Source organism: Phoenix dactylifera, chromosome 7 (assembly GCF_009389715.1).
Source record: "Phoenix dactylifera cultivar Barhee BC4 chromosome 7, palm_55x_up_171113_PBpolish2nd_filt_p, whole genome shotgun sequence".
Classification (NCBI taxonomy): Eukaryota; Viridiplantae; Streptophyta; class Magnoliopsida; order Arecales; family Arecaceae; genus Phoenix; species Phoenix dactylifera.
This window is the reverse complement of record NC_052398.1, coordinates 5155998-5177256: the sequence shown is the minus strand read 5'-3', so window position 1 is coordinate 5177256 and position 21259 is coordinate 5155998. Positions and strand designations below refer to the sequence as shown.

General features: G+C 35.9%; 1 protein-coding gene across 2 annotated transcripts; it reads right to left on the bottom strand.

The window, feature by feature from the left end:
* Nucleotides 1–3344: 3344 nt before the first annotated feature.
* Nucleotides 3345–20025, bottom strand: LOC103707052 (V-type proton ATPase catalytic subunit A-like). Of its 2 annotated transcripts, none has more exons than XM_017842788.3 (20): nucleotides 19954–20025; nucleotides 15809–15935; nucleotides 15591–15646; nucleotides 15448–15504; nucleotides 15007–15118; nucleotides 14880–14917; nucleotides 14640–14741; nucleotides 14461–14517; nucleotides 14300–14371; nucleotides 14089–14190; nucleotides 13932–13994; nucleotides 13720–13852; nucleotides 9265–9371; nucleotides 8521–8715; nucleotides 8335–8421; nucleotides 7897–8001; nucleotides 5116–5213; nucleotides 4916–4994; nucleotides 4407–4506; nucleotides 3345–3841 (listed from the first exon to the last, which is right to left on the bottom strand). In XM_017842788.3, the coding sequence occupies exons 1-19, from the start codon at nucleotides 20023–20025 to the stop codon at nucleotides 4456–4458; spliced, it is 1713 nt and encodes a 570-aa protein (XP_017698277.1). In that variant the 3' UTR covers nucleotides 3345–3841; nucleotides 4407–4455. The 2 variants fall into 2 exon arrangements, with proteins under 2 accessions (XP_017698277.1, XP_008789620.1); XM_008791398.4 differs by having other exon boundaries at nucleotides 4407–4495.
* Nucleotides 20026–21259: the final 1234 nt, after the last annotated feature.

The following is a 21259-nucleotide window of genomic DNA, read 5'->3' as shown; positions in this document are numbered from 1 at the left end:
ACAGGTTACACCTCAGTAGAGGTCTTTCTAACAAGTCTTCTTCGACCCTTTCTAATTTTTTCTCCTCTTTTCAAAATCTGATTCTATTTTTTGGTAGCTATCTGATGCTTCTTTTTTTCTTTAAGAAAGACATTTTCTCCCCGTGGCTAAGTATTACTCAACATAGAATTTCAAAGAAACACACTAGGTTGCCTCGACCAAAACTGTGGTTGCTTTTGGTTTAGAAATAAGGCCAGGTTCAATCAAAAAAAAGAAAGAAAGGAAATAAGGCCAGGTCAAACAAGTCTCGAGCAGGAAAAAAAATAAAGGTAGAATATTAATGTTTTTTTTTGGGGGGGGATGAGGCCCTTTTTGGCATGGATCAAAAACAGTTACTCCAATCAGGAATTAGATATTTCAGCTGAACAAAAAAAAAAATACCTTAAAAACGGTAAACATTCCTATACCGCTTTTCCTTATTCTCAAACACAGTATGGATGACGTCTATGAAACAGGAATCCGTGAAGTAGACATCTGAATTTAGATAGTATTTAAGAAAGAAATATATAATGCCTTCATATGGCTTTTTCTTTTGTTTTTTTCCTGCTTTTAAGAATCCAAATGGCTTTGTTTTAGCAGGGTAGTCTTCTGCTTTGAGATTAAGAGACGAAAGAATGCAACGGTCACGGTCAGACTTGGTCAATTACATCGCCCACAACTTCTGACCGTTCGGACAAGGACATTAGAAAAGACACAGTAAAACAAGAAAAAAATGTGCCTATCGTCTGACTTTTCCTATGCCACCCCTTTTTTTTTTATAAGCTATGCGATCCTCTTTGAACTTTATTGCACACGTGGTTTCTAGAAATGTGAAGAACTCGAGACCAACGCCATCCAAAAACTGATTGGTGATAGAAGATTTATTAACGTGGTGAATGATCTTCCTCCAACGTGCTGGTTTTTGCTAAGCGGCTTATTACATCTGGCTGGCCAGAAATAAAAAACTGTTTAAAATTCTAATGAGAGCCCTGTTGTGACTGTGACAAGGGCCATGATCAACACCTTAGATTCCATATGGGAAGAAATATGGGATCCTACTCTCAGCTTTTTCAAGATTAATTTTGATAGTGAGGAGCAAAGAACAATATATGGAGCAAATTTTTTAATAGAGTTAAGGGTTGTATGAGAGGGATTAGTTTATGCCATTATGATTTTGCAGGCTAATAAACGCATCTTGGAAGGGGATTCAAAAATAGTGATATCATGGATCTCTCCTAATTCAAAGCACTGGAAGACTTTTCTTTCTCTGTTGGTTGATATTCAAAGGCTCATAGCTAGTTGCAACTCCTATATGATAAGACACATTTATAGAGAGACCAACAAGCAACTGACTAGGTAGCAACCTATATAGTAGAGCACGGTGGCATGGTGGAGAGGAGTTTCTTTTTGGACCTGCCTCGACGATTCATAGATCTTCTTGTGATGGATGCTACTAGTTGTACCTATTCCACGGCTGCATAAAGCAGCCGCTCCAACAACAAGAGAGAGAGAGAGAGAGAGTCTCTAGCATATAGGGTCGCAAATTGGATTATTAAAATAAAAATTGGCTATTTACCAAAAGAAATAGAATGGACCAGTAGAAAGGTAAAAAAATTATGGGAAATTTATATAAGTTGCAGGAAACATTTGGAGGAACAAAATATTCATTCCAAGATATTGCTCGAAAAGGAAAAAATGGATACTAAGAAGTATAAATACTACATGTACTTGAGCAGGAGTTATTATTAAGACCTTTCAAAAACCCAAACAGTGAATAATCAATTATGATATAAATCAAGCTGCTATAGTTTAGTCCCTTTGTACACCATCGAGCTTGTTTTCATTGGTCCATAGTGCCTGAATTAGAACCGAACTGCTCTGCTGCTAATGACATGGGAACTGCCCTGCTCCTCTTATGACAAGGAAAAGACCTGTATTCCACATGCAGAATGGGAGGGGATGAGGTGCTTGTGGCTCTCGACAGCCAGGAGAGAAGACGAGAGGAGAGAGAGAGTTGGTCCAGCCACCAACGAAAAAGAGGTGGGGGCGGCGGCTGAGAGAGGCAGGGGTATGGCATTTGTCGAGCCACCGATGGTCTCCATTGGATAGAGGGAAAGAGGGTGGAAGCACTGGACCATAGGGACTAATTCTTACAGGTCATGCGTCAGGGCTCGGAGTCCCCAGCGCTTCGTGAGAAGGTGGTTCGTGCGAGCTGTACCGCCTACCAGATATGGTTGGCTAGGAACGCTCGCATATTCGGCGAACGACGTATATCGCCGAGATTTGTGATCGAGAGTGCCCGCAGTCAGGCGGCAGAGCTGTGCCACACCACCCCCGCTGGAGGGACCTTGATAGCTCGGGACATCTGGAGCTCCCACTCTGCTTCAGCAGTATCCCGCACGGTGTTTTTCACATGGGGGCCCCCACCCCCGAGCTTCCTCAAGGTCAACTTTGATGGGTCAATTTTGGATGGTGGCACGAGGGAAGGCGCGGGTTCCGTTATTCAGGACCCGTCTGCTAGGGTTGTGGTAGCTGGGGGTAGTCAGTTATTTGATACTTCGGTTCCGAGTGCGGAGCTGAGAGCTGCCTGGGCGGGCCTTCGCTACGCCCGGTGTGTTATAGGCCAGGTCTATCATCCTAGAGGGTGATTCAGCTACCGTTATCAGTTGAATCCGGGGGGTCCTAGAGGTGACGGTTGCGACCATCCCTTGCTCCGGAACATCTGGGCCATGGTGAGGGATGGACGAACCTTTAAGACCAAGCATATTTACCGTGAAGCCAATGATGCTGCGGATTGAGTGGCTGCGTATGTAGCTCATCATTCCGGAGGCACCTTGTGGACTGAAAATGGGAAGCTGCCTTTGGCACTCCGAGATATCCTATTTTTTAATTTTATTGGGTATAATCCACCCATACTAGCAAAAAAAAAAAAAAAAGCACCGGATCCGTAGGCGCATTAGAGAGAGACGGAAGGTGAGGAGCCCAAAGAGAGATCCACCATGGATCTAGAACGTAATCACTCCATTTCCCAGCAACAGGACAAAGGATGTTTTCATCCTAGGTCCACGATGGGACGTGGTTCACCTAATAATTTCTCCTGATGCCGGCAACCGCTACCACAAAAGTTCCATGATGGATCCTTGACACCGCAAAAATGAGAGTGGATCGAAGAATTCGTAAATAAGTATATTACAGCAATTCACAATTTGCTGGAGAACATTTGCACTTTAAACACTATTCCGACTGTTCAGAAACAATGCAAAGATGAGAAATTTAATGGCGTTGGATATAAACCAGAAGGAGATATGACACAAACAAGACACTAGTTTCACCAGAACCAGGGCCTGATTGGAAGTCCGGGATATATTAAAATCCATCACCAGCAACCCATCAAAATGGTTGCAATTCAAATAGATGGACTAATATGGTTATAAAATTATCCATATAACCACCTTTTATTACAAGAGAAAATGTAACTGACAATCTTTTTCATCCATTGCTACCTTAAAGAACAAAAAGGCTGATCTATGAAACAATAGAATGTCCAAGATATGCGACTTCGGAGCATGGACTTGCAGCATGGTGGGTAACCACATGCTGCTACAAAGAAAAGAAGGAAACAGACTACTGCTGGAATCTTTCCAGGGACCAGGTAATGTATAGAAAACTGCCTCATCACTTGCATCTGTGATTTTACGTAATGGTACATCACCGTGTTTCATCCTCCAGATTACGGAAGCCAGCAGTGAGGTCGTCATATAATTTCTTGAATTTGTCAACAAGAACTTCCTCACCTTCTGAGGGATCTTCAAATTTCTGGGACCTGCAGTAACAGAGAACCGCATTCATGTTAATGCCAATTCAAGCATGAAGAAATATAAGCCTTTTACAAAGCCTCAAGACAGATACGACTTCCTATCACTGATGACCAACTGTAATAAACTTCACTGTTCTCTAATATGCAGTGCAATCTGTAGTTGTGCTCAAATATAATAGACAGCAAACACAGTCCTCCCTTTTAGAAGAATAGCAACAACACCAACAGAAAAATCTAAATAATATCAGCATGAAGTAACCATATAAGACATCTACTTTTGTACTGACAAACTCTGAAGCAAAATTTTCCAAGATTCTCCATAAAGTTGACAATATCTCCTATTAGAGTTGTTAACATTTAAAAGCATAATACAGTCGCACAGAAACAGGTGGCTGTTGTCGTTGCATTATTTTCTGATTGAAACTTCAAGCTACACCAACTTTTCACACGTCTAATTGGCCAGATGTCCCAAACGAAGGACAACTGGACAGATAGCACTAAGCAATGGTTACAAATCTGAGGAAGCGCCGTTTTGGGAAAAAAAAACTAATGTGAGGGGCCAGTTACTCACACTAGACGGTAGAAAAGGTCACCCAAACGATGCTTGATGACACTGTATGTTATCTTCTGGCCTTCAGAACCTGCTCCTCGCTCAACTGCCTGCAAATCGACTACATGAAGTAAATTAGAAGATCCAGAGAAAACCATAACCATCACATATGTAAAAAGAACAAATAATATAGCTCAAAAATATGGAGCAATAAAATACATTAGAAGATAAAACAAATTGAAGTCAGTAAAAGTATAATTTAATGATTTCCCTCCAGCCATTTTGTAGATAAGTCTTTTCATCAGCATCAGCCAGAAGTTGATTGTTAAGATCAGGTATCATAACAACTAATTCTTCTTCAACAACAAACTGAACACTCTAGACAGATATTTAGGACAACTTTTCACAACAATTTGGCAAGCCATATCCAATCAGAAGATATCAAGAATAAAAAGGAAGATTTCGTTACATCCAATGAATCATCATTAGATTTTTTATAAGGTAAAATAACCAATAAATTCAGGATTTACCTGATTTGCCAGAGTATTAAAATGTATAATGTTTCGCATCATCCAAACTGATTTGTAGAAAGGGCAGAATTTATCATATCTGTCACAATTGCCAATATGTTTCTTTTATGAGGGGATTGCGCAAAACCAGTAGTATACAAGGGACAGAAGCAACTGATATAACAGCAGAGATAAAGCTTATCATGAATTAGTATACTTACGGAGTAAATGCATTCTGTGCAAGGTAATCCTCCCTCAGAAGCTTTGCTGTCTCTAGGATAATTTTATCGGTTTCTGCTAATGCATCTTTACCAACAAGCTGCATGTATTTCAGGTAAATTAGACTTGGAATGCAAAACTCAAAATAAGGGATTGCAGGTTTGAACTTCTCATCACTACCTAGCATCAGTCATCCAAAACTTACCTCTACAGGTCTAAAAGGTGTCATAAAAAATAATAGCAGATTTTACATGACAATAGAACAGGTGAAGATAAAGAATGTCTGAACAATATTTTTGGATAATAGTATTATTCTGCTGCAAATTATAGTCTCAACAGAACTTGTACCCAATCGGGACATGTACAAAGATAACAATAATCTCATCATTCTGGGCTTCTTGCCACATATAAGTTTTTTACAAATGCTGACGGACTATATCAAAATGAAAGAAAAACATCAAATACTAGAGTTACAAAGTCATTTAAATTGCGGAGAAACTGATTGTTAACGATTAGATATAATGTCCACAAACAATGTTAACATTTCCTATACATGGCATTCACAAATATAAGATGTTGCCTATAACATTTGAGTAACTATATATTTCATATGCTGGAAAACATGAAATATTGTCTTCTTCGTGGACTGTATTCCTTTTATGATTTAGGTCATATTTGCGATTGCTATTAGCAGTAGACCTTTTAGAAGTAGAGCTTTTAAAAGAAGAGTTTTTATTAAAAGTTATTTACTGTTTGGTAACTACATTTGTAAAGTACTGTGAAACTTTAACATGTGTTTGGTAACCAAACTAAGAAAGTGCTTTTAGTATGATAAAATGACAATAAAAGATATTGTATAGTATTGCATAGTTGAGTATAATAATATATAATATTTATATTATTATATATTAAAATATTATTATAATGTACAATATTAATATTATATAGTGTAATATAATATTGAATACTACAGTATAATAATATAACATAATATGATATGATATAGTAATGTATTATTAATAGACCAATATTATTACAATATAATATATTATTATTATAATTATAACAAAATATATAATATATTATTACAATATTATAATATAATACCGCAATATAATATCATATAACGGATTAGATTCTAATCTAATAATTAATTATATTATATTAGTATTAAATATTATTATATATACTTAATAATAATATAATATTATTATAATATAATAATATTATAGAATATAATATAATTTAATCTAATATATTATCATTTATATTATTAATCGTACATTATAATATTATTATAATAGTAATATAGTATATTATCATAATATAACTATTATTATAATAATAATATAAAAATATGATTGTAATATATATATATCTACATATTTGTACATATGTATATCTACATATTTGTACATATATACATTTATATATAATACATATATACATATATAGACACACACATACATACATATATACATATATATATGTATATGTACATCTATATAGATATCTATCTGTAAAAATATATTGATATATATATATATATATTCACACACACACACACACATATATATATGGACACATATATAATATATACTATTACTATTATTAGTATTATTACTATTATGAGTATTAGTAATATCACTATTATTAGTATTATGATTATTATTAGTACTTTTATTAGTATTATTTTTAATATTATTATTATTTTAGTATTGTTACTATTATTAGTATTTTAGTATTGTTACTATTATTAGTATTTTAGTATTATTACTATTAATAGTAGTATTGCAATTTTTAGTATTTTCTATTTTTAGTAGTGTTGCTATTTTTTAGTATTTTTGCTATTTTTAGTAATGATGCTACTTTTAGTATTGTTACTATTTGTAGTACTATTACTATTATTAGTATTATTACTATTCTTGGCAGTATTATGACTATTATTGGTATTATTACTATTCTTAGTATTGTTACTATTATTAGTATTATTAATATTAATAGTACAATATTATTATAATTATAGCATAATATATAATATAGTATAATCGATTAAAATCTAATATAATAATAGATTATATTATATTATTATTAAAAAATGATTACATATTTGATAATAATATAATGTTATTATATTATAATCATATAATATCTTTTATATTATTAATCGTATATTATAATATTATATAATAATAATATCGTATATTACAATAATATAATTATTATTATTATTATAAAAATAATGTAAAATTATGATTGTAATAATATGTTATATTATAATTATGTATTACTACAGTAATACAATATATTATACTATTTTCATATAATAATATAATATAATACAACCTAATATATTTTTAATTTATTATTATATTATATTATATTATATTTATAGTATAATAATATATTATGATATGATATAATATGTAATCATAAAATTTGTTAATGGGCATTTTAGTCATCAAAAAAATTTATTAAAATCAAAACAGCTTTCCAACATTGGTCAGAAAGCACTTTTGAAAAAAAGTTCTAAAATAGAGCTTTTCCTAAATAGACCTTTTCAACTTTCTGGTAAAGCCAAAATAACTTTCTAATTTTTTACCAAACGTTACTATATCATCCAAAAGTACTTTTGGAGGGCCAAAAAGTGTTTTCTGGCCCTTCAAAAGCTTTACCAAATGAGGCCTTAATGAGTTACCAAGAGGATTCAAAATAAGTAAAGAGATGAACATACTTAAAATTGGCAAGCCATCAAGATTAGTCAAGATGGAAAGAAAGGTTACCTGGACAATTTCATTCAGATCATCCTCTCTCTGCAATACCTCACGGGCTTTTGTTCTGATGTCAATAAAATCTGGATCAAATTTCTCATAGAAAGATTCTAGGGCCTGCAGTACATAATATAATGGACAGTTGAAATTAAATTGGTTAAAATAGTGTCTCACTTGTATGTGCTAGTGAGTGCACTATGAGAAACAGCAATTAGACCATACATATAAAAACTTGCATGGAAAAAGTGCTCCAACTAATAGTAATGGAGGGAGAACAGAAACCACTGTTGCTGACTACTTGGTTTTAGTGTCATATTGGCAGAAATCCTCACTAAAGTCTGCATTTTCTTCTCACTTTTTTCTTTTGTTGTTCCAGTCTCTCTAGCAAACAAGAGAATCATACTTCCAAATAACAATCCACATCATAAATAGTATGGTGCATTAGCAAACCTTTGAGTACTTTGAATATGATATAAGCCAATTCACTGATGGAAAATGTTTTCGCTGAGCAAGCTTCTTATCCAGCCCCCAGAATACCTGTAAATCAAGTTGACAAAGAAATGGACAAATAATTCAGGATTAACAAAAGCAGAAGCGGAAAAGCTCATATCTTAAGATAACAGCAGTTCCTTTTACCTGAACAATGCCGAGGGTTGCAGATGTCACTGGGTCTGAAAAGTCACCACCAGGAGGGGAAACAGCACCAACAATTGTTACACTGCCGGTTCGATCTGGACCACCAAGGCATTTCACTTTACCAGCACGTTCATAGAAGGATGCTAGACGTGCTGCAAGATAAGCAGGATAACCACTATCTGCTGGCATTTCAGCCTGTCAACGGAATATGGTTACCATAAGTTACAGAGTTAATGATGCACTATTTTTTTCCTTTTAGAGTAGGTAAACTCAAAAGGCTACATAGAAGACAAGACACTACTTGAGATGGGATATATATTGCTTAAACAACTCCCTAAGAAAAAATTTTCTTGATGAAAACTGTCACATTCTGCATTAACTAGCAGTTTCCTGTTTGACTTGGCTAGTTAATTATTTGTTTACGATCCTTTTAAAAATCACAATAAGATGGTCTATACATATATCCGTAGCACTCCTCCATATACAAGAACAATTTGTATCGCAGCTTCAATCATCTATATTTTCCTAGCAACCCACTAAATGCCGTTTATGAAGTTGGATCGCTACTGCTTCGCAGTCTACAAAGATGTTCTCCAATAACATTAAGAGATCAAAGACATAAAGAAAAAGATCTAGAACCCAGATTGCCTACCTTCAGTTCCTCACTACTGTAAAATAGAATACATCAGCTGAGAGAGAGATAGAGAGATCTATCACATGACAAGAAAATCTGACGATAATTACCAGTCGTCCTGATATTTCACGCAATGCTTCTGCCCAGCGAGAGGTAGAATCAGCCATCATGCTAACATTGTAGCCCATGTCTCTAAAGTATTCGGCAATGGTAATTCCTGAATACAACCAAGGTTATTGGACGTAAGGAAATGCATTTTCCGGGAAATGTAAAACCATAGGATCACAATTTAAGATTGCATAATAAATGTTTATATAAGCTTCAGAACAAAGATAACTTGCAAAAGAAAGTTCTTCGAGGCACAATGATGTCTTCATGTGATCTGAGGAATGAAACTATAACTGGCGCATGCACTGATATCGAATATGGGAACATAGCTAAAATGGTCCATATATTAAGAAACATTATAAAACATAATATTCTCATGTGCACCAAATCCCATTCTACTCTAATGCTTCGATTTTTAAAGCCCTGTTTGGCTGCTGGCAATGAAAAAGTGAGCATAAGAAAACTAGGCTGGATGGTTGATTATGTTAATGTTGACAAAAAAATTGCATGCATCTTAAGAAGGCTCTGTGAATGCTATCAAAGAAACTTAAAAAGAGAAAATAAGTATTCGCTGTGCGTAGACTGGGAGAAGATTGTGTCTTTCCCTGATCAAAATCTTCCATTTGATCCTTTTCTTTTTCTGTTAATTTTCACACTATCAAAAGAATACTAAGGCCCTGTTTGGGGGAGCTTTTGGAGGGCCACAAAGCACTTTTTGGCTCTCCAAAAGTACTTTTAGATAAAAAATGGTGTTTAATAAAATTTTTGTAAAGCTGTTTCAGCTTTTGCAGGAAACTAAAAACAGTTTTTGGAGAGAAGTTCCAATTTGGAGCTTTTCGAAAACGTTGTTTTTAGCTTTGGCAGGAAGCTGTTTTTAAGACCAAAATACCCTCATTTAAATCACACTTTTTTTCCCAAAATCCTCATCCCGCCTCTTCCTCTCTCACCCATCCTCTCCCTCCCCCTCTCTATCTTCTTCTTCCTCTCAACGCCGCCGCCTCTGTTCCTTCTTCTTCTTCTTTTTTTCTTTTTTTTTTTGTTTTGGGAGCTCATGGCTGCCCATGGTGGCAGCCACCATGCCGGCCACCACCCATCGCTGGCGACCCCTCTATATTTCAATGAAATAAAATAATAAATAAATAAATAAAATAAAAAGAAAAATAATGAGTGAGTGGCAAATAATCTGATCTAAATAAATAAATAAATAAATAAAATATTAGTAATTAGTTAACCAATTTTATCACCTAGTTAGAAAATTTGTTAGAGAGATAAATAGTCATTAGAAGGATAAAAAATTAATTTACACTAATAATTATAATATTTTATATATTTATTATTGTATTATACTATAAATATAATATTATATTATATTATATCATAATACATTGATATGTTATGTTAAATAATTTAATATTATATTAAAGTATTATTCTATAATACATAATGTTATAGTACTATATTATAATAATATTATATTACATTACATTAATATTATACTATATCATATATTTATGTATTAATACATATTATATTTTATTATGCTCTGTTGTATAATACTGGTAATATCCTTTATAGTCATTTTGTCACACAAAAGTACTTTCTCAGTTTGTTTACCAAACATATGTTAAAGTGTCACAGCACTTTAGAAATATAGTTACCAAATAGCAAACAGCTTTTTATAAACGTTTTGCTTCAGACAGCTCTACTTCCAACAGCTCTACTTTCAAAAGCTCTACTACCAACAACTCCCCCAAACAGGACCTTTGGTGGAGCTTTTGGAGGGCCAAAAAGCACTTTCTGACCCTTCAAAAGTACTTTTAGATAAAAAATGGTGTTTGGTAAAATTTTCGAAAAACTGTTTCAGTTTTTGCGGAAAGCTGAAAACAGCTTTTGGGGAGAAGCTCCAATTTGGAGCTTTCCGTAAACGCTGTTTTCAGCTTTGTCGGAAAGCTGTTTTTTGGACCAAAATATCCCCATTTAAATCAAACTTTTTCCCTCAAAACCCCCATCCCGCCTCTTCCTCTCTCACCCATCCTCTCCCTCTCCCTCTCTATCTTCTTCCTCTCAACGCCGCCGCCTCTGTTCCTTCTTCTTCTTTTTTTTTTTGAAGCTCGTGGCTGCCCATGGTGGCAACCACCATGCCGGCCACCACCCATGGCCGGCGACCCTCTATATTTCAATGAAATAAAATAATAAATAAATAAATAAATAAAATAAAAAGAAAAATAATGAGTGAGTGGCAAATAATTTAATCTAAATAAATAAATAAATAAAAATATTAATAATTATTTAACCAATTTTATCATCTAGCTAGAAAATTTGATAGAGAGATAAATGATCATTAGAAAGATGAAAAATTAATTTGCACTAATAATTATAATATTTTATATATTTATTATTATATTATGCTATAAATATAATATTATATTACATTATATCATAATACATTGATATGTTATGTTAAATAATTTAATATTATATTAAATTATTATTCTATAATACATAATGTTATAGTACTATATTATAATAATATTATATTATATTACATTAATATTATACTATATCATATATTTATGTATTAATACATATTATATTTTATTATGCTCTGTTATATAATACTGGTAATATCCTTTATGGTCATTTTGTCACACAAAAGTACTTTCTCAATTTGTTTACCAAACACTTGTTAAAGTACCACAACACTTTAGAAATGTAGTTACCAAACAACAAACAACTTTTTATAAATGCTCTACTTCCAACAGCTCTACTTCCAAAAGCTCTATTACTAACAGCTCCCCCAAACAGGGCCTAACACAAGTATAAATAAATCTAAAAGAGGCACCGATAAGATAGCATGCACTCTATTACATATTTGCTCTGGTATATCAGGATTTACAGTATGGCTTTGTATAAAAGTTCAAATTTCTAGATGCATTTGCTTCAACATGAGCCATTGCAAAAATGTCCAGATAGAACCACACTGCATAACCCAAGTTTACAATTATAAATCAACTATGCAGGAGCACTCATGGTCATGCCTATGAGAATGAATGAGAGTCAATTGAAGGAGCAGAGATAAAATTAAAAAATTATAGCAAATAAGTATTAGAGTCATCTCAATCCAGCCAATTAGTGATTATCAAGAGAAGGAAAATAACCAAAATTCAAGAGGATATTATCAAGTTAGAGACACATCAGATCTTCTAACAACGCCTACTTAGAAAATTCAATAGTCAAAAATGATAGCATTCCCTAAGCAGTACAATTTATGCAATAAAATCAACTATGCAATTATCTTCAAACATGACTAGCAAAACAAAAAAATCTCACATGTTTATATCAGTCTAATTTATGTGTAGGCCTGTAAATTAATTGTTTCTGACTAGAATCTGATCAGATTTAAGCTGAATCAGTTCAATATCTTTGACTCGAGTGATCTATTAGTGATCCACTTAAGGATGAGTGGATAATCTAAAATTTCTATAGGACTGAAGTCAGGCTGGGTCAAGCAATCTCATAATGACCTGACCCAATTATCTTACCACATGATATTAATACATATTAAATAATATAACAATTATATCACATATTTGAATATCAAAACCTGTATAATATCATTTCCATGTCCTCTTCTCTCACAACCCACGATGTCTCCATCTCCTCCACCCTACCCCTCCTTCCAACAGGTCCAATCACCTTCTCCCAACCCAAACCAGCACTGGCTGCCTTGCCCTCCTTTTCCCTCTCACTCCACTACCCTCCATGCCTTCACCGTAGCCCTGCAGCCCTCTGCCCCAATACCGACCACCCACACAAAACCAACCAGCCCAACCACCTCATGGCCCTGAATTCACACCCTAAACCAACACCGCACTCCGTCATTGTCTTCCTCATCCCTGCCCTTACTCCCATCCCCAACCCCTAACCATCAATGAGACTGGATTGGGTTCAGGTAGCTTTCTCTCCAATCCACCTGGTTGTTGGCTGGGCTCTGGCTTTTTAATTTTCAAATCAGATTTGGAAAAGACTCAATCTGAACTAATTTCAATGAATTGGCAGGCCTAGTTAAGAGCCCTACACATGGTTGTTTTGTTCCTGCATGCAATAGCTAATAGAGGCAATCTGGCTAAAGAGTATTCAGCTCCAATTTGCTTATGTTGCCTCTCTCTTAATTCAACCAAGCATATGTTTAACTCTCTCCTGATTTTGAACATACAAATCAAGGTACGCCATTTCAGTACTGGGCCCCATACCAGTGCCACCCTGCTAATGTGTCCTAGTATGGGGGCTGGTTCGGCGTACGCTCCTCTCCCCTAACAGTACGCTCCTCTCCCCTAACCGTGTATCGGTATCAAACCGGTATGATACGCCCTATACCGCCTAGTTCGGTACAATAGGCATACCTTGATACAAATAGTCCATCATTTGCATCTGGGTGCAAAGATTAGAACAGATACCTGTGTAAATAGATGCCTCTCGAGCAGCCACAGGCATATTGGAAGTATTAGCCACAAGTGTAGTCCGTTTCATCACAGATTCTTCACGGCCATCAGGCAATGTCATCGTCAATTGGGGGAAATCCATAAGCACCTAGAATAGTGATAAACATTATATATCCAACAAGACTAAAACGGGAAGGACTGATAACTGGAGAGGTGGGAGCACAAACCTCAGCCATTTCATTTCCTCTTTCTCCACAACCCACATAAACCACCGTGTCAGAATTAGAGTACTGGATGAGGGGGATGAGGCGACAAAAAGAAGTGAAAAATCACATTTAAACAGAAAAATATCAAAAAAGGAATTATCATTCAAAATATGGTCACCTTTGAGAGTGCCTGACTGATAACTGTTTTTCCACAACCAAATGCTCCAGGTATCGCACAAGTGCCTCCAAGAACAGAGGGGAAAAGGGCATCAAGTACACGCTGAAGACCAATTACACAATTCAGAAAATTGAAAGAGAGGAAGGAATATGCAAGAAAAAAAGGGGGTCAATAATAACAGAGATCCATTAAAAGTATATTTCATTTTTACCTGCCCTGTCAACAAAGGTGTATCAGCAGCAAGCTTTCCTGCAACAGGCCTCGGTGTACGCACTGGCCAAGTCTGCATAAAATGGCCTTATGTAAACCTGAAAATAATTTGGCATAATGCTAAAAGAAAATCAAACTTTGAAAAATAAACAAGATATTAACCTGAAGCATTGTGAATTGCTTTTTGACACCTTGAAACTCGAGCTCAAGAACTGTATCCTGAATAAATCATGCAACAGTAAAGATACAGGAAGCAAAACAGATGATGAAAAACCAAACAAGCTTGCCCAATAAAGATGAATAGACTTAAAATTCAAAAGCAGGGAAAACTGCTCACAGACCCTCAGGCTGTAATGACCTGCAGGGGCAACATAAGTGATCTTGCCCATGGAACCCGGTGGAAGTGCAACATGGTGTTGCATTAAAGTGTTTTCAAAAACAGTCTGCATAGTAAATAATCAATATTACGATCTCTATAGAACTGAAATAAAGAAAGTTAAAAGTTTTTCGAATATCAATTAGAAGAGTATCCATCACAAATTTTAAAAAAGAAAAGGCTTGTTCAATGTTGCATAACGTACAGCATATAAATCCCCACCAGTAAGAAGATCTCCAACAGCTGCAACAAGTGCAAGAAAAGATCAAGCTTCTGGACTCTACAAAGTAGCTGCCAAAAGTCCAATGATTGAAATGACTCAGTCAACTCACCTAATTTCTTAGGCTCAAATTCCCACAATATATCTTTGTCAAGGGCAGGGACAGAAACACCACGAGGAATGTAAACATCACCAGACTTTAAAGCAATAGTTTTTAGAGGCCGCTGTTTTAAAGAAGAATAAAGAAGTGTGCTGTTAGGTAATCACTTATTAAAACTGAATCACTGCATGATAGTTGAACCACATTAGGCATCTAAAACATGATGTTGGAATAAGTGAATCGTCTGAACTAACAACAACAACCTACAAGACATACAAATAGCCAAATAGTTTTTGAGACACAGGAAATTGAGATATATGGTCAAACTGCCGCTGCACCATATAACTCTCAACAATAAACAAGTCTCATCAATATAAGCTGCTAATTAAGTAGAAACGTGCAAATTATATAAGCCAAAATGTACTTCAATTACTCTTAAGTTCATAGGCAAACCTGAATCCCATCAAAAATATTGCCCAAAATACCAGGCCCCAGCTCCACAGAAAGAGGCTGCAGAAAAAACATCAACCTCATAAAAAGGAACATGATATAATCAATCGATATAGATTTCATGAAAGACGTCCCAGAATATATACCTTATGAGTTCGCAAAACAGGGTCATTTACCGTCAAACCAGCAGTTTCTTCATAAACTGAAATACAAGCAACAATGTACATGTTACAGCAACTCTGAAGATCTCATGTACCATCATGTACTAAATCAAATTGATTCAACAAGAACAACAGCAGAAAGAAAGATGTTATAAGATACACAAAAAACTAAGGATATGATTAAAGGTCCATCAACCCTGTACCCTGAATGGTAGCTGAATCTCCCTCCAACCGAATAATCTCACCAATAAGGTTATCATGACCAACACGAACCAATTCATACATGGCAGCACCTCCCATTCCATCTGCCACGACAACTGGCCCAGATACCTGCAAATTTTCAAGGAAGAGTCAGTCAAATTACATATAAAGGCTCAGTTCCAAAATCAACATGTTGCAGTCAAGGAAATGGAAGTCCTACTTCCAAATATTAAATAAAAGCATACTCAATGGGTCAATGATAGAGTTGAGCATGATAAAAAGACCATTTTGGAACTCCAAACTAATTGGGATTGTTGACATGCAATAGCAAGGAGAGGATTAATGCAACACAGGTCTAAAAAAAGAAAAATTTGCAGTAGCCAAAGAATAGAGCCTTTTTTCCAATAATATGAAACAAATTCTATTGCCCAGTTGACATATTCTATTGCCCAGTTGACATAGGAATGCTGCAACATTTCACAAGTCCGTACTCTCTAGCAATTAGTCTAACATTTTTTTGACTTGTTGCCCTCTTCTAAATAACAGTTTACAGGAAACAGTGTTTGAAGCTTTAAAACTAAAAGAATTGAAAACAAGCTCCACTGTATCAGTACCGGTGGCAGTCCGGACCGGTACGCACCAGTCCCATACCGGTTCCGTACCGGTCTGTACCAGTCTGTACCGGTTCCATACCGGTTCTCCAACAATAAGCTACCGGTACTAGATTTCATGCTGATCCGGTACCGGTCCCAGGCTGGACTGGTACAGCTGACCATGATTGAAAATAAATTTTTTTTTTGGTTTGGAGTCTATTCACAAGCCCGTACTCTCTAGCAATTAGTCTAACATTTTTTTGACTTATTGCCCTCTTCTAAATAATAGTTTACAGGAAACAGTGTTTGAAGCTTTAAAACTAAAAGAATTGGAGATAAAAATTTTTGTTGGTTTGGAGACTACTATGAATTTGAAACTATAGATTAATGTTTCTATATATGCCCCTGCAAGTGTGGTCATATTGCACAGAAATCTTTTATTTATAGTGTTGGAAAAGATATTGTAGTTGAATAAATAGATTCATCATGGTTCAGTTGAGCCCAATGTTTCCTACAACGATTCATAAATTTGACAAGGAAAAAACTGTGGTAAAGATCAGCTACAACTAAGATACTACTTCATATGAAGTTGCATACTGGCAAAGGACAATCCACCAACAAAAAACATTTGAATAAGTTTGGAGATCAAACCAGCAAGTTGATGCCGACAAAACGTTGATGTTGAAGAAAACTAAGTAGGACATCTAGACTTCTTTTTTTAACAAATATTTAGGATAGTATATTTCTATTTTATGTATGGCATTCAAAAAAGAAATCCAGTATATGAATAGAAAGACATATTTTGATGAAAACATTTCAATAAGCAGATAGCATGGTCTGTCATACCACCCAGTGCGGAGCATTCCGTATCGTACTAGAAGGAAACCAGTACAAAACTTAACTTTGAGCCAGTACAAGTTCCGTACCAAGGTATATCGAGGTACGTATCGACCCATACTGAAGCATACTAACATGTACCAAGGCATACCAACCTATATGAGGCGTACCGAAATAAAAATTGACAAAAATGGTTAGAAAGCTATTTCGATACAGAATGCATACCCTACCATACCGTACCAAACCGATACGGTATCCGGTACTAAGGTTGCAGACCTTGGCAAATAATCTCAACTTTAGTCATATTAAAACAAATCAAAAAAACACCTGCTAGCAAACATGATATGAAAATACGATTCATGGCTGAAACAGGAATAACCAAGAATCCTTTGCATCCTGATATAACCAAGTGTAAATCCAAATAAGAGCTGGTCTCAAGACATTTAGCTAAAGATAAAACTTTTTGTTACTGGAAGATGTAGGACTCATGTCTCACAAACAGTCAGGGAACAGATATTTCACAATTGGATACAGGACTCAAAAGTAATGTTCTGAAGACACTATTAAAGGATAAGGTATATCTGTACCTCCAAATGGATCATTTGATCCTAATAGTGATATATCAAACACCATATCTCATGGTCCAGCATACACCTATTTGGATGCAAGAAATATTCCAACTATAAGAAGGAAGATTTAAACTTTTAAAAAAGCTAGATGAGCAAGGACCAAGTTTTCAATCGAAAAGTGTCGCCCAAGATGTAAAGAGCTTGTGCACAACCACAACTTCTGACAAATAACAACCCTTGCCTAAGTATGTGAGGTCCACTTTGCAGATGCCTCTTCTCCATTCATTCTTTGAAAGGCACTTCATATACTAGTGCAAAATTCTTCCCTTTTGAAAATTTATAACCTAATTACCTTATGTCACCCCCTCCATTTCCAAAATTTGAGGCACACATCTTACAACTCCTCTCAATGAAATCTCCTAAAGCCCTTGTTGCACATGCCAAAACCATCCTAGTTAATTTAAGTTCTTTTCCCTCAAGGGCATGTTATTACAAAGGGGAAAAGTATGATAAGGTGTTAATGAGATGGAAAAAATCCATTTAAATAGACATGGTTGGTCGTTTGGCACTTGAAAGAAGCTATCATGACCACAAACAAGAGAACTCATATCTTAGTTTGTCAAAGTGCTTCTTGATAGATACACTTTGTTTAGTCTAAAGCCTTTCATTCATCAAAGCTTCTATAAAGCTACATGAACAAACCAGTTGTTCATTCATTAATTTAACCTTTAAAAAAGGAATTTCAGTTCTTCTATCATTACTTATAACAAGAATCGGTCTTATGAGCGGATGTCATGAGGAGGGTGAGATCTGGTTTCCAAAATCAGATATAAGAATGTGGTGGACTGGGCTCAATTGGGAAAACAGCAAAATGTTTGAAGATGTATTTAAATGCAACTAACAGTAATACTTGATTTTGGGACATAGCGAAATGTTTTAGTTCTTAGGGTGTGTTCACCATAGAAATGTTCACGACCAAAAGAACATGGTGGAAGGGTCTCAACCGGGCAAATGGCAAATGTTTGAAAATGCATTTAAGTGTTCCTAGTACTCATACTAAGTTTTGGGATATAGCAAAAGTTTCAATTCATGTACATAGCCCTTGGCCACAGAAGTTAATGTTCACACTCATTCCACCCAACTGCAGTGGCTACCATTTAGCAGATCTTTAATTTTACGATCAAACTAAGAAGTTTAATCTAAAATTTCATTTGCTTTTAATATAATAAAAGGCATATATTTTTTTTAAGAAAATCATGATAGCAATTAGCAACAGTCTAAGTACAATGATCCTCTTCGCACACAGTATCTCTCAAATATATTTGGGCCATTTTTTTCCATCTAATGATTAAAGTCAGAGGGAACGCAGGAGAATGTTATCAGTGAAAGGGGAGGCAGAAAAACTTATCTTTATTATAGCAGGATGGAATTTAAACTGATATACATGCATAAATGCAATCATTTTTTTTTGGTTGATTTGGACATTCGGGGTTAAAGACCTAACAGAAGGCATGTCTTTCTCATATAGATCCCAAGTTTTATGCAGATTGTTTGGTGATTAAGAGAATTATGCCAACAAATGAACTTTTCTCTCAAGAAGTATAAAGTGGCCCTATACTGAATCAATCGAACCACGTGACAAAAAATCTCCCTTGACATGAAGGCTGAGTGGAAAAAAAACATAAAAGTATGCTGCAACGACCAAAGTATACATATTTAGCAAAAGAATCCCCATCTCACCCTCAAGCAAAACATACTAGAGTACAATCACACAGTTTGTATCGAGACCGATAATGTGGGAGGAGGGGGGAAACAACTTTCAAAAAATCAACATAAATCATGATACAAAAGCGTGGCTACTAGGCACTTGGCAAACACTACTCCACGGAAAATCTAACAGTTTGATGACCAGATAATTTTGATCAGGCCAAATCAGGTAAAAATTTTGATCTTATAAAATCCATTATGTTTAAAACTCAGTCGAAGTGGACGCGAAAGAAATTGAATATGTTCCGATCATATATGAAAACAGGAAAATCCCTAAATACATCTCGACTTACAAAAACTCGAATCCAGCAAATCATACAAACTCCATCAAATCTGATCCAAGTAGCGGGAAAAGAACAAATACGAGTCCAGAAGCGATACCTTGCGTACATATCCGTACTCGCTCTCCTTCTCCGAATCCTCGAAGGTCGTCATCCGATCGCTGTAGGCCATCTCGGCGGATCAAGATCAAGAATAAAGAAAAAGAACTGATCCGAATAGAGCAAAACTTAGGGTTTTGGGGCGGCCGGAAGGGGGAGGGAGAGGGCGAGATCCGGAGACCAAGGGCCGGAGAGGGAGAAGAGATTACGGAAGATGAGAACAAGAACCCCGTGGAGATGCCATGAATTGAGAGTTACCTCTCTTCTACACGGAAACGTAGTGTGAGAGCGACCGTATTTAGAAATATTTAATAATATGTTACGAAGACTGATTGCGAGGATCGGCTGTCATACACCGAACAGCATTACAGCAACTGGTCTCTATTCTATGACGTGGCAAGAACGAATCCGACGTACCGGTGGGCCCACAAAAACGGCTCCCATGCATCTCGCTTAGCTCTCGCCACGTCACCTCGAGAACGCTGGTGCGATATCCTTCACCCACGTTTAAATCGTCGAACCAACGGCAAAGCGACTCAGGGGCCCCACCTTTACCTTTCCCACGTCCAGGGAGGCGGGTGTTCAGTTCGGTGAAGCGAAAAAAGGGGAACCATTTAATAGGTACCAGACTTGGGCCTCGTAGTTTCTCTATGTAGAAAATCGGGTGTATTAAGAATTGTTTATGAGCCCTTGCAGGAATTCTTATGCGGACGTCCGTGCTTAGCCGTCTTTGCGGTCGTTTCCCTGCTGAGAAAACGGGGCTTAACCAATGCTCACGGAATGGGCGGCCCTGGTTCGCATGAGCAAGGCGGCCGACTCCTGAAACGTAAATGACGATTTTGCGCCTGCTCGGTTACAGGAGAGGGACCTCACACGGACACGGGTGCTAGCCAATGCTCCATCCCGCGAGTGCATTTTGGTCATTTCCTGGTCGTGGCTTGTCCAACGAGCCTTGACTTAACAATAATGTTTTCAGCTTAAACATATGGTAAAACCCCATTCTTTCCAAGTAATCGTGTTTTGTTCTTTGTATTGCCTTTTCGAGTTTTGATTGGTGCATGGGCGGCAATTGGATCGAGTTAGGTCAGATATGGATTAAGATAAAAAACTATCAATCCAAACCTAACTTATTTATTAAACAAGTTACAAATGAGGATATGAATATAATTTATTTAATAAATAGGTAAACTGGCCCAACTTGTTTGACTTTTTTATTAACAAGTTAAGACGGATAGAATTAGGAAATAGGGCGAAAAATAAAGATTCACAAGCTGACTGACCCTTGGACCATTTGATGACAAACCAAC

What these genes read in the sequence shown, in the direction of transcription:
- LOC103707052 (XM_008791398.4), bottom strand. Translation starts at nt 20,025, where the DNA reads ATGGCCTACAGCGATCGGATGACGACCTTCGAGGATTCGGAGAAGGAG. An exon ending in ATTTGAGCCTAAGAAATTAG is followed by an intron (nt 14,918 to 15,006) that starts GTGAGTTGACTG and finishes CACTTGTTGCAG; the next exon opens with CTGTTGGAGATCTTCTTACT. An exon ending in AGCAATTCACAATGCTTCAG is followed by an intron (nt 14,372 to 14,460) that starts GTTAATATCTTG and finishes CATTTTATGCAG; the next exon opens with ACTTGGCCAGTGCGTACACC.